Raw genomic sequence first — 14,467 nt, 5'->3', positions numbered from 1 at the left:
AGAAACAGTAGTTTATCCCAGACTGAAAGGCTTCCCTGTGTAACTGCATTGAGGGTGCTGTGTGACACAATTGCAAAAGATTATGCCTATGGAGTTGGTTAGACTCCATAACCAAGAAAACACAGAGGTAAAACACATATCAAAATTCATGAGAGAGTGGGAAAAAAAGGGTCACACTCTCTCCAGGTAAAAAATATCAAGTCCTCAAAATCCAGCAAAGTTGCTGACGGTCTCTAAGGTGAAGGGAATTCGCACATTTTTGAGAATTCTCCCTAAAAGTTAAACAAGAGTTGAATTGTAATTCTTGGCTGTGAAGATGATGGAAATTGTTTTAAAGGTTATGTATCAACGGTTTGAAATATACCAAAGATAATACAAAAAATTATAACAAAAGTTAGGGAGATTTATCATTTTTATGCTTCATCCCCTCTCCCAGCGGGACCCGCTGGACTTCTGGAGCCTTTCCTGAAATCCTGAATGAGTGGAGCCTTTTTCCACTCATTCATTCTTATGAGCTCTGTACTTTGGAACTCTAGTCATTGTATTGTACCTATCACATGGAGTCTATTTTCCACCATAACTCTTAAAGGCATCTGTATTTTACTATTGCAGTATGCAGCTCCTTATGCGCAGTGCTGCTGGGGACCGTTAGGGTCCTCCTTTGAGATTTTTTTCTTCATTATAGGGTAACTAAAGTTCTTAAGGATAGAGATATGTAGTATCTCTCCTAAAAACGTTATAGTCTGAGAGACTGGCACACACCACCTTATGTGGAGTGCCAAAGGGATACCTAGTATCCCCCCCCTTCTCTCTGCTCCTGTGACTTTTTAGTCACATATACAATCTCCTAGTTATGGCTGGTGGCATTGGACGTGTTCTACCAACTATTGTGTGATTTTTCTACTGCAGGCTATGTCCATAGCCTCGAAAGTGCACAGTATGGGGCACCCAAGTACCAACTTGGGGTCTCCCTTCTTTTTTCTCCATTACTAGCATGGTGGTTCTTTGTCAGCCCTTCTTCTACCATTCTGGGAGGGGGAGGCATGTGTGTGTGTTTTGCCTTTGACGGGAACCCTTGGGTTCCCCGCCTAGGCTCCATAGTGTCTGGGTAGGCAGCAAGTGAGGGATGAGATTTCCACCCCCCTGTCCTTTTGTCTCCCACTAGGGGTCTGGCTGTCCTGATTGGACAGCCAAAGGCCCCTTTCTGTAAACTGTTGCGGAAGATTGCAGGGGAGTGAGTGCTGGAATTATATAACAGGGGAGGCTCCTGGAATAAAAAGCAAGTCGACCACTGGAAGCTGAAGTAACCAAAGAAGACGATGACCAGAGATGCCTGCAGACCCTTTGCAACACTGAAGTGACCACTGCTGTCCTGACCCTGTTTTCTGTGCGGCAGAGGAACTCCGAAGGGGATGCCTCCTTCCCTTTGACTGGTGGGAACAACCATTCCCAAGACAAACTTAGATTTCAGCCATCTCTCGAGGTCCCAGAGCATTCGGAACCCCAATACCAGGAAACCTGCTGCCCATTTCGAGTGCATCGTTGTGGAAAGGCCGAATCCATCCAAGTCTTTGCTGAGCCCTCAAAGACGCACCAGAGACACAATCCAACTCGTCTAGACCCCCTCATCAGAGTGTGGGACTGCAGGAACCGAAGAATATTGACCGGGCGAATCGCATCCTTTGTTGGTGCTGCAGAAAAGATGAGCAAAGAAGTTGATGAAAGCTTTTCCAGGGGTCCTCCCTCTAGACTGCTGCTGAGAGATCCTGTCCATTGTCATGCCTTTCGTCATCAGACCAAGGAATCCGGAGGACAGCTCCAGACTTTAAGCCTCTACAAACTGTCTTTTACCTGGGGTTGCTTTTTGGACTTTAAAAGACTTGCGGTGCAGGGAAGATGCCTCTAGAACCTGAAGCTCTGCTAGGATAACCCTAACCAACTGTTTTCCTTCCCAAAAATCACAATCTTATAAGTGTATGCTGACGAAATGCAATTACCGTATTACTTTGTGGGTGCACGTTATAACGGATAGTACGGTATCAAACTCCTATGACAATTGTATACGTTCAGCAACCACAAACTAAGAAGTGACCTTTTGAAAGTATTGAAAAGAATACATGTGTGTGTTGTTTTATTGTGCTAAGCATTTAACAGTGACTCCTGTGTAAATATAATGAATCTATATTTTAATGCATGCCTAACTTGTGTTATTAAGAGTGCTTTGTGTGCGCGTAACTGAACCCTTCACCACTCTCACACTCTCCTTGGTCTAAGCCATCAGGGTTAACTCCGGGAATCCATCTTAACCACCAGCGGTCAGGCCAGAGTAGCTGCTGGAGTGAAATTCTAGCTCACAGGAATGAACTGTGGACAGGTGTGCTTTAAAACTGGTCTGAAACAAGGTTGATCAAAATCTTATCAATAAAAGCGACAACTCACGTAAATCAGGGTCAACTAGGGCAACTACACATAATATTGGTTTAGTGTTGAAGGTCGAGGGGTAACGAGCACAGATACTTTGGAGGACAACCGACAGCTGGGTCATACCATGTTCAGGTCCCCACTAGCAACCTTTCAGGAATGGATCACCACCTGGCTGTACTTGGCTAAAGCTGAAAGAAGGACTCTGCAATAACTCCCACAATGTTGGAGGATGTCCATGACACCTTCGGTCATCGGCAGTAGTGGAGTGATCCCGACTGTGTCGCCAAGCATGAAGAAGAACTTAGGTTCCAGGAAGGCTCCCATTTTGGACGAAGAGCATTCCCAGCAGCACAGCGTGAGTCTTTTGCCACAAAGAGGTTGTGTTTGAAATTTCCAGCAGCGGGACTAGATTAGTACAGTGCAATGGGGAAGTCCCGACTTCAGAGGATTCATGCCAGATAAAGACTCAGCGTCTGTTCAAAACCACCAGAGGGTGAGGACATCAGAGCAAGATTTGAGACGAGTTTGTCCCATTATTCTAGGGGAGAGAGGCACCAGGTAAAGGTCTTCCCTGTTGAAAAGAAGAGCTTTGGCTCAGTGTTGGATTGGCTCAGCCAATGGCGACTCCTGCAGCAGTCTCCCCCAACCCCCAGTGTCATTTTGTGGTCTCATCTTCAGAATCTGGTTCAGGTGGTGGACTAATAGCTCCAGATCCTGCCCTAGAATGTGAAATCCTGGGCTGAGGTAACAAAAGCCCACCAACAGAAGGACCTGCACCATTCAGAGGGTGACTGTCTAATCCTCGACAGTAGCTCACAGACAATAGTGCCATCACTCTGGCTGTAATGTGAAATGGGATATGTTCCTCCTCTTAGCTAGTTCCAGTCACTACCTTCACTCATTCAGGGAATTTTCCTGGACATCTTTTAATAAGACTGAGAATGCATGACTACATATAGCCAACAGAAACGCTAAAACATGCATACAAAAAAATAAAGGTGAAACAATGTTTCCCCTGCAGCCCTTTGTAAAGGGTATGTAGTACTGCTACAGAAATATTAAAAACAGGATGGAGCCCCCGCCACCCCTCATGCTCTGGTAGCCATAAGGACTGGCTAGTACCACTAAAACAAGTGAGTTAAGCCAGGGTGTGTGGTGCAAAAAGACTGCACTCCCAAGCTCACACAGACTATCTGCAGACATACTTGGGTGGTGGAGGAACCCCACTGAAGTCTATTGCACATCAGCAAAAAGAAAGGCTTTCCTAACTGTACATCCAGACCTTTGTTCTTGTTTCTAGTTTCATTCTTTCAATACTGAAACATGATATGATATATGGCTTTTATAACGCGCATGTACACAAGTGTTTCTAGGCGTGACAAGACAGGGGGGGCAGAGGGAGGACAATACAACGATCTTACTAGGCCTTGTGTCATTCAGATTGCGCAAGTGCAGGGAAGTGGATTGGGAGAAGTGCAAGGGGGTTTGCGGGGGATGTAGAAGTGCAGGTCAGCTGGTGGCTCAGTACAGGGGAAAGAAGTGCAGTCAACAGGTGGCTCTTAAGCGCAGAGAGAGGTGACTGGAGTGTTACAGATACAGACCACAAGTGCTGGGGGTGCCAAGAGGCAGTGCGAGGTGCAACTGGACATGCAGGGACCTGGGCCCAAGTTCAGAGGGTGGCCAGGTGACAAGTGCATGGACAAGACGGGGCATCAGCATGGGAGAAGTAGAGAGAAAGCAGAGGCAAAGAGGAAGGTCTTGAGTTGCTTCCAGAACAGAAGGAGGCAGGGAGGCTGTTCCAGAAGGAGGCCCCAGGCGAAAAAAGAGATCTGCCCCAACTCTCTGCTTGGAAAAGCGACTGACCCTCAGGAGGTGGATGAGCGGAGAGCTAGAGAAGGGAGATGTTTAGGAAGAGAGCGTTGGAGGTAGTGCGGTCCTAGGCCCCAGAACGCCTTGTGGACAATGCAGAGGGTCTTGAAATCTATCATTGCCACCACTGGGAGCCAGTGAAGAGATGTCAGTGCTGGAGAGATACGATCCCTGGGCTTGAGGCCAATGACAAGTCTCGCAGTCTTGTTTTGGATAAGTTGTAGAAGACAGAGAATAGAGGCAGGATGATTTAGGAAGAGACTGTTGCAGTAGTCCAGCCTAGAGAGGACCAGAGCTCTGGAGACAGTGAGCTTCTGGGGGAAAGTAAGAATACCTCTGAGGAGGTGCAGCTAATAGTTTGACTTCTTAGAGACGTCAGAGATGTGAGGAGAGAAGGAGAGGGGGAGTCGAAGATGACCCCCAAGGTTCTTAGCCTCACAGGTAGGAGTAGGAAGAGGGCCCAGAATGGTCAGCCAGAGAGAGAGAGAGAGGAAAGGATGCAGCTGGTGTTCCGATGAGGAGGATCTCAGTCTTACTGGCATTAAGGCAGAGATCATTGGCGGTACACCACACCTGGATTGCGGACAGACCGTCTTGCATGAGAGAAGGAGTAGAGGCAGCCGTGGAGAGGATGAAAGAGAGCTGGGTGCCATCCCCATAACACAAAGTTGGAGCAGAGAGCAGCGATACTGTGGGCAAGAAGTGCCAGGTATTGGTTGAACAGCCAAGAGGAAAGGTTAGACCCATGAGGTACACCACAGGTAGAGAGAGATAAAAGAGAGGAAGGAACTCCCAACTGGGCCTGGGAGGGTCCATCAGTGAGAAAGGAGGTCAGCCTTGCCAGTGCCTGATCAGTGCTACCAAGGTTATCACAGAGGCGATTGAGCAGAACCGCATGGTTGATCGTATCAAAAGCAGATGATCGAGGAGAATGAGGACAGAAGGAAGGTTTGAATCAAGGTTAGAGAGCAGGTCTTCACAATGTTCAGGAGAGTAGTTTCTCTGCTTCTTGCTGCTCTGAAACCAGACTGGTGGTTGTGGAGACAACCAACACATTCAGTGTGAAGATTAAGCTGGGAGTTGGCCAGCTTTTCCAAGATTTTGCCCAGGAAAAGAGTGATGGAGATCAGGGAATAGTTAGCCAGAGAGGAAGGATTGGCAGAGGGCTTCTTAAGGAGGGGGTGCAGAAGGGAGTGCTCAAAGGGGGAGGGGAAGGTTCCAGTGGCTTAAGAGTGATTGCACAAATCGTCCAGGGCTGAAGCAATGGTGTCAATGTGGTCCTTGATGGCTTTGGAAGAACAGGGAAGAACATGTTTTGACGAGACTTTCATAGATCGGACTTGTCTAGAAAAGTAGTTGGGGGTGCACAAGCAAAAGGAAGAGAAAGAGAGAGGAGGCCACAGGCAGGCCAGGAGTGGAAGAGGAGGAGGAAGAGGAAAAGAGGGTGGACAGGATGTCCTGAGTTTTAGTAATGAAGTGAGGAGCCAAGGCCGTATAGAGGGCCTGGGAGGGAACAGAAGAGGTAGAGACTGCAGAAGGGTTGGCCAGCTTCTTGCAGATTTTGAAGAGTTCAGCCGAGTTGTTAGATGCTGCAGAGATGCAGGCTTGGATGTGTGCTCTCTTTGTGGCGGGGACATAGTCTGTACTGCCTTTGGAGCAGGCAGCAGGACAGTTTGTCAGAGGGTGCACCTGTAGCCACCCTGCAATTGAGTTTGAGGGTGACTAGGTCAGAGTCGTACCAAGAGTTGCACTTGGATTTGGGCTTCAAGAGGATGCAGGTTAGAAAGGGCTGTGTCAGGATGAGAGTCAGCCAAAGGTGCAGAAGGAGGAGAGAAAGTACCAGTGAAAGCCTCAACTGACACACGATTCATGGGTCAGATGACCGAAATGATAGGTGGCAGTGCTTGGGTGCGGCTTGGCCTGAGAGGTAGAGAGGGAGAGAAAGGAGGAAAGGAGAAAGTTATCAGTCCAGGAGAGATAGGTGGTGAGAGGATTAGCGAGGAATAGGTCTGAGGAGATCAGAACATCCAGGGTGTGCTCTGCAGAGTGATTCAGGCCAAAGGGAAGAATATATATAGAGAAAATGAGTCACAGAGGTTGTGAAAGAGTCCTGCAGAAGGACATGAAGCATCCAAGTGGATGTTAAGGTCTCCAAGGAGGAGAAGTTGAGTGGGCAGCCGGTAGATAGTGGCCCCAGTGAGGCTTTCAAAGGAGGAGTAATCCTGCATGGTAATGATAGAAGCAGGGATCCACTCTGGGAAGATTAAGGCTACACCCCCACCAAGACAGTTGGTTCTGGGTGCAGAGAGAATCTTGTAGCCATCAGGAAGGAGAGTGTCGAAGCTTGTGACAGAACTGGCCGTGAACTATGCCTCGGTCAGGCCGAGTACGTCTAGATCGAGTTGTTCAATGAGATGGCAGATGTCAGAGGAGTGTTTGACTGCGGAGCGAGAGAAGACTTCCATGGAGGGGTACAGGTCAGAGGTACACCCTGTGGAAGTGTTGTATGCACCTGAGGATGGGCAGAGGATGAAGGAGCAGAGGTCAAGGTAGCCAAGGAAGAGGAGATGGGTGCCAAAGGGGTGGCAGAGAAAAAAGGCAACAGGGTGGCTGAAGAAGCAACAGAGACAGTCGTAGAGGTGGTAGGATGGAGGAGGCAGAGGAGTCAGAGAGGGAAGAGAAGGGACAGCAGGAGAAGAAACGTAGCTAATAAGGCGCGTGAAGCATCTATCAAAAAGGACATCCATGTCAGAGTCCTAGTGAGTCCTGACTTGCTTGATCCTGCTGTTTTCATTGTCACATAACAAATCTCTTAAGCTGCTTCAAGTAACTTTCTTTCTAGCACCCTCTGCCACCCATTCCTCCAGGCTTCCTCATACTAACTCTTAGGCCCACCCACTCTATACAGCTTCTATTCCAGACCCCATAGAGTGCTGGAAAGAAAACCAGTGCCAAACAGGAGAGATTGGGGCCCATTGAATGCAATGATGGTGGCACAAGAAAATGCAAGGCCTTCATCCAGCATAAGCAAAAATCAGCCTGGTATTTAGTAATATGACTTTGTCTCACATGTGTTTTGGGGTTACTACTGTGACCAAAAAACACGACTCCATTAGTTTAAACGTTACTATGTCCATGGAGAAGGTCTGAGCCCAACTACCAGGTTCGAAGCACGGACAAAAGTAATCACCATCAAGAACAGATACCTCAGGAGATTCCTCAGAGAAAGCACTGAAAGGTTCAACTGAGCCCATAGCTCAAGGTCCACTTTAAAGATCTATGTCACCTCCCTTCCTCCTCTCAACCAACAAATCGATTAACAACGGAACTAGTTGTCAGAAAGGTCACTGGGGAGGCAGAAAGTGTGGGATGCGCAGCCCTGCTGAAAAAAGAATATTTCAATGTTTTAAGACTACACGTTATACAGAAGTCTGTGCTTTAAATAACATCCTTTAGCTCAACTTGCAAAAATAGCAACAAGGTTTCCGCTATATTTCATATTTGTGACAGAATTGACATGGGTAGACCCTTTTGCTCATTACAAAACAATGTTATAGGTCTGCAAACAGCCGTCCAGATTTCCTACCTACAGAAACTGTCAGTTTGTTTATTTCCAAGCAAAGGGCGTGAGTAGAAGAGAATTTACTGTTTCTTATACATCATTTCAACACACTTATATTGCCACCCAGAATTTGTGAAAGGCCTCCATGCCTGACCACCACTAAGCTAAAGACAGTCAGATAATTTTCTAGGGCATGGATCTCAAACCTGTCGCTCACCCATTCATGTTTTTCTTTAACTACACTTCCCATAATCCCTCCCGATTGACTATGCTGGCGAAGGCTGATGAGTTGTAGCCCAAAATATCTGGAGAGCCAAAGGGTGAGAGACCTCTGCTTCGGGGGGTCAGTGATGTATCACAGTTTTATGCCCCCAGGGAAAATATTACCTGAAGACAAACCACACTTGGAGAAACAACCCCAAACTTTGCACTGTCCAAATACTGATTAACATAACTTCATACACTTTCCCCTAACACTAGCCCCAACAAGGGAAATAGGAAACAGATGGTTTACCTTGGTGCTGGGATCCTTCTGGTCAAGGAGACGGAGCTGAACCAACATCGGTGCTCCTCGGACGTCTCCCTCCATGTCTCTGCCATCCCTCTGAAACAAGTAAAAGACTAATGTTAAACATGGCGATATATTTTTCATAATACAGAGAATGCTAGGACAAGAAGATGTGACAAAGTAGATAATGGACAAGTCTAATTTTTTAAAAATAGAAAATACCAATAAGTTTATACACAAATAATTCTGTACACGTTTCTGTTATGTTCAGTGGGTAGAACACACAAACACACAGCTATGGAACAGGTTTCCCCTCATGCATTCCCTGGCTCACCTAGTGGTAGTCGTGGATGAGCAGTCAAAGTAAACCCGTTAGGAGGGGAGCAGGGTGGTATAAGATACAGAGTAACATACATAAATTTAGAGAACATCCACAAATGGATATGGAAAATATATGTTATTTTATTTACCTCAAAAGAAAATAATGACATGCATTACTTACCGTAAAAGCATTTCTGATGATTGTATCTGCTTAGATTCACATGCTGTGCATAGTCCGACATCCAGTGGTCACTGCGGAGTATTGCATTTTGTTTTTCATAGTCGAAAAGGGGACAGCGACATAGGCGTGTCTGTAATACTATCCCTATAGTGATGTGCAGTGTACCCAACATCCCACACGCACCGAGGTCCCCCTGTTTGTATTTTTTCCTCGCCCTGAGGGAGCCTTCTTAGGCTCTTTTTTTTTCTCTCTCTTTTATGTGAGTACATAAAAGAGAGAGAAAGTAATAAGATGTCTATGTTCCTTCCATCCGAGCGGGGAGGAAGGGTGGGCACATGTGAATCTAAGCAGATACAATCATCAGAAATGCTTTTACGGTAAGTAATGCATGTCTTCTGATGTTTGTTAATCTGCTTAGAATCACATGCTGTGCATAGACTAGCGAGCAGTACCCAGAGTTGGAGGTGGGTTGTGAGAAGCAACAGTAGAGAAAAGATGTCTTAATACCGCTTGTCCCACCTGGGAATCAGATCTAGAATGGGCATCTAGACAGTAGTGTTTTGTAAAGGTGTGTACAGAACTCCAGGTAGCCGCTTTGCAAATGGACTCCAGAGGGACATTTGCAATTAATGCTATGGAAGCCCCAGTGCCTCAAGAAGAATGTGCTCTTGGCTTGAAGGGTAATTCTCTCTTAGCAAGGGTGTAACAGAGAGTGATGCATTGGACAATCCATCTAGATATAGTGGACTTTGAAACTGCATCTCCTTCCCTTCCTGCCGCCACCGAGACAAAGAACTGATTAGTCTTTCTCAGTGGTCTAGTTCTTTCCATATAAAACATGACCGCTCTGCGCACATCAAGTGTGTGCAGGCTTTTTTCTTCCAAGTTTGATGGGTTTTGAAAGAACGTTGGTAGTTCTATAGACTGGTTGACATGGAATTTAGAAATGAATTTTGGTGCAAACCTAGGATGTGTGCGTAGAACCACCTTATCCTTGTGAACTGTTACAAAGGGGTCTAGTAGAGAGAGCGTTTGTAGTTCACTTACTCTCCTAATGGAGAGAAATCGGTTTTAAGAGTAAGGTTCTTAAGTGTTGTTTTGTGCATGGGTTCGAAGGAGGAGCCCATGAGCCTGGTTAGTACCACGTTTAGGTCCCATCCTGGAGCTGGGGTAAATATAGGAGGGTGGATTCCTTTACTCCCTCCAGGAAGGTTTTAATAACTGGAACTTTCCACCATGAGACTGTATGTTGAGACGTGGTGTATGCGGAAAGTGCAGCTAGATGAACTTTAATAGAATTAAAGACTAACCCTGAGTCTAATAAGTGAGTCAGGTAAAGAACAATCTGTGTGGGAGAGCAGTCAACGGGGTTGATGCTCTTCCCTCTACACCAGATGACGAACTGTTTCCACATGCTGGAGTAGCAGTAACAAGTGTTCAGTTTCCTTGCTTCTTAAGGATGTCCATGCATCTTTGAGGGAGCTGCAACTGTCCAAATTCTATGACCTCAGGAGCCAGGCTGCTAACTTCAGGGTCTGTGGGCATGGGTGCAGCGTTTTGCCCCTGTCCTGTGACAGCATGTTGTACGGGCAGGGTAGTTTCACCGGTGGAAACAATGACATTACCATTAGGTGAGCGAAGCAGGGTTATCGGCCCACATAGGGGCCACTAGTATCATGGTAACTGGTTCCTGGTGCATCTTGTGCACTACCTTGTTGAGAAGGGGAGTCGGGGGGTGGGGGGGCGTAAACAAATTTCCCTGACCATGTTATCCAGAGACTGTTCCCCTTGGAGCGGTTCTAGGGGTACCTGGAGGCGTAATCTTGGCATTGGGTGTTCTCCAGAGTTGCGAACAGATCTATTTCTGGGAAGCCCCATTGCGTGAAAACGTCAGCGACGATGTCTTCTTGTAATCGCCATTCGTACTGTGTGGGCAGAGGGAAGTCTCTGCTGAGTTAGTCTGCTAGCAGATTGAGTTCCCCTGGTACGTGTTGTGACAACAGGAACATGTTGTGTTTGAGAGCCCACTTCCAGATGTTTTGGGACAGCTTGGACAGTCCTGGAGAGTGAGTGCCCCCTTGCTTGTTCAGGTAGTACATGGCTGTGGTACTGTCTGTGAGGACCAGTACTGTCTTCCCCTGCAGGTGAGTCTGGAAAGCTTTCAGTGCTTTGAAGACCGCTAGTAGTTACAGCAAATTTATGTGTTTGGACGCTACACTCTGAGTCCAAACTCCGTGTGCAGTCTGATGGGAGAGGTGAGCCCCCCATCCTGTAAGGGATGCGTCTGTGGTTAGAGTGGCTTCCACTGCGGGGGTGGTTTCCCTATTACGAGGTTTTCCTTCGACCACCACCGCAGCGAGAGAACCAAGGCCTGCGAGACCACCACTAGATCGTCCCATTGTCCGCTGGCCTGACACCACTGGCTGTTGAGCCACTCTTGCATTGGGCGCATGCGCAGTCGCGCATGAGGTACTAAATATATACATGACGCCATCATTCCTAGTAAACGCATTGCTTTGCATACCGTCACCTCTCGACCGGCTACATATTGAGGGATCTGAAAAAGCATATTTTGGACCCTCTCGTTGGAGGGGAAGACGAGGCCGTCCTTTGTTCGAATTAGAGCCCCTAGGAATTGCTTGACCTGGCTGGGGTCTAGGCTGGACTTCTTCTCGTTGATGGAGAAGCCCAGTTGGAACAAAAGGTCTACAGTCTTTTGGGTATTTGAGAAGCATGTCTCGTAGGAATCCCATTATGAGCCAATCGTCGAGGTAAGGGTATACTGGGATGGACAACCTGCGCAGGTGGGCCGCTACCACTGCCAGTACCTTCGTGAATACCCTCAGCACTGACGCTATGCCAAAAGGTAGCACTTTGAACTGGTAGCGTTTGCCCTCTATCATGAACCTGTGGTATTTTCTGTGCGCTGGCAGCATTGAAATATGAAAGTATGCATCTTTCATGTCCAGTGTTGCCATGTAATCCCCCTGAGATAGCAGGGGAATTACTTCCTGCAAAGTCACCATCCGAAATTTTTGAGGTTTGACAAATTTGTTCGCTGGGTGCAGATCTAGTACAGGGTGCATAGTTAAATCCTTTTTGGGTACAAGGAAGTACACTGAATAAATACCCCCCCGTTACCTGTGATAGAAGCACAACCTCTATTGCTCCTTTTTCTAGTAGCAGTTCGACTTCTTGAAGAAGGATGGCGAGGTGCTCTGGTCATAGGCGTCTTCCCCTTGGGGGTCTGAACGTAGGGGACCGACTGAATTCTATGTACTAACCGTGGGCTATGGTTGACGATACCCAGCGGTCTGTTATTCCCTCCCATACTGGTAGAAAAGATGTTAACCGGCCCCCGACGGGCGATGTATGGGAGGGGACCCGAACCTTCGGGTCATTTGGTGTTGGTAGCCGGGGAGCCTCTAGGAGAGGGGCCCCGACCTCTTCCTTTGCCATGACTTAGTCCTCTCTGAGCGTATTGGCCGCTGGTTCCATTAGTAGAGGACCAGTTGCCTGCTGAGGAGTATTGCTGTTGTTGCTGTTGTTGGCCTTGAAAAAAGCGTCTGTTGCCGTAACCTCCCTTAATGGGAGGCCTTGAGATCTGGTCTAGAGTTTTTAGGGTATCGAAATCCTTCTTAGCAGTCTCTAGTGCGTCATCCACCGCTTTACCAAACAGGTTGGAATCCTCGATTGCTTTATTGATGAGTGACGACTGCATCTCTGGTTTAAAACCTGAGTTCCGGAGCCAGACATTACGCTTGAGAAGTATCCCCTGAACTAAAGACCGGCCAGCCGTCTCCGCAGCATCTAGTGTGTTCTTGATGATGCATTGGTTAACCAGGGTACCTTCCGTTACAGTGGCTAACAAGCGAGTTCGTAGGGGCTCAGGGACCTCTTCAAGGTCTTGGCTTAACTTTCCCCATTGGGCATCAGCATAGCTTGCCAGTAAGGTATTGTTATTGGCAATTCTGGTGGAAAAAAGCTGCAGAGGCTGCAATCCTCTTTCCCAGGGCGTAAAGCTTCTTTCATTGTTTGTCTGGGGGTACTTCGCTAGTAGATAGTGGAACCCCTGCCCTTTTCCTTGTGGTAAGGAATCAGGTATTGAGTGACCAATAATGTATAATGGGTCAGAGGGTGACGGACTAAACCGCTTCTTAATTCTAGGGTTGACCCCCCCTAACCAACGCAGGTGTTGATAACGATGGAATAAGTCGTCTCTTGACTGAGGTGAGAAGGGGAATGGCCTGGCTAGTAGGTGGTTTCTTCTTGATTTTTTCTACAAAATCTATTTCATGAATAATTTCCCCTGTATCAATCTCAAAATGTGCTGCTGCTTTCCGTAGTAGCGCATTGAAAGTAGGTTGGTCATCTATAGGTGACGGATTTCTGACTGGTGTGGTTTGAGGAGAGGACAGGTCCAGAACGTCAGGGTCTGTCAACGCTCCTGGGGACTGCCAAGGCTGTGAGCCACCGCCATCTGGGTCTTCATCGAAGCCCCCACCACCCATGTCTGGGTTTTCCTCAAAACCTTCTTCTAGGTTTTGTTGATCTTCAACATTTAGGAACTCCTCATCCTCTTGGAAGTGAGAGTCTTCTTCAGTGAGGTCATATGTATTAACCCCCTCTTGAAGTGGGTTAAATAGTCTTGGGTATTTAGCCATGGGGTCTTCAAGAAGTACCTCTCTTGATCTTTTGGGTGCAGGGGTGGACATGAACCTATCCAGCTTATCTATACATGATTGGAATCTTACTAAAGACCATTGGGGTGGCCCAGAACGGTCTGAAGGCGTAAAGGGAAGCTCTTCCGCCTGTAGCCGTCTAGCTCTTTCATATATCGTCGAGGATTAACTCCCATCGCCTTATGAGAAGCCTTCTCGTGGGCTAGGTCTTTCCTTCGACGTAGGAGGATCCTGCCTGCCTTCCAATTGTCGCAGCGTCTCCCTGGCTTTGTGCGAATCCTTCGCCGCCTGTCTGAGCATCAGTGGAGACTTTTCGAGCCAAGCTCTCGACGACTAAACTGTCCATCGAGGGTTCATCTGGCATCGTGTTGGGAGGTGCCGAGGCCTTGTCGCCGATGGGCGCTCTCTTACGAGGCCATTGTCTGTCGTTTTGGTGGTAGCACCCTTATCTGTGGACAGCCCAGTCGCAGGTCGCGGGGAGGGCTTTCGACCCTTATAGTCGGCGTAGGCCGCCGGTAGGCCCGTCGTCTCCATTGGCGCTAGGGCTTTCTTCGACTTCGATGAAGAAGTGCCATGGGTTGTGTGTTTATCTTTATGTTTCTTGTGTGCATCAGTGTCGCCAGGGTGTACATCCCCATAAGTAGGGCGTAAGCCGAACTTGTCGGGGCCGGGGACAGATGCGGAGGAGCGGGAGCGCTCCCTAGAGAGGTCTACAACCTCCGATACAGAGGTAGTGTTATCACTGTCCTCGTCACATTCGGCAGCGGGTGAGGAGAATCAGCTCTAGACATAGCGTAGGCTGACCACCTCTTGACCCTGCGGTCCTTTAAAGTCTTTGGGCGGAGAAGTTTACAGGCCGCACAGCCGTCCTCTTTGTGGTCGAGGGGTAAGCAATGGTTACACCGCTTATCATTCCACGT

The 14,467-nt window shown here is 47.8% G+C and overlaps 1 protein-coding gene across 1 annotated transcript in view; it reads right to left on the bottom strand.

Annotated features, from left to right (window-relative positions):
* LOC138454181 (C-Jun-amino-terminal kinase-interacting protein 4-like) overlaps positions 1–14,467 on the bottom strand; it is a 993,589-nt gene that overhangs the window by 283,601 nt on the left and 695,521 nt on the right. Inside the window, exon 16 of the mRNA XM_069607022.1 lies at positions 8,370–8,459. Within this exon, the coding sequence (XP_069463123.1) occupies positions 8,370–8,459 (90 nt within the window). The remainder of the gene's footprint in view (positions 1–8,369; positions 8,460–14,467) is intronic.

The sequence above is a fragment of the Ambystoma mexicanum genome, chromosome 1p, assembly GCF_040938575.1.
Source record: "Ambystoma mexicanum isolate Mex_15411 chromosome 1p, UKY_AmexF1_1, whole genome shotgun sequence".
Taxonomy (NCBI): Eukaryota; Metazoa; Chordata; class Amphibia; order Caudata; family Ambystomatidae; genus Ambystoma; species Ambystoma mexicanum.
The sequence above is the reverse complement of the archived record's forward strand: the minus strand, read 5'-3'. Positions and strand labels throughout refer to the sequence as shown.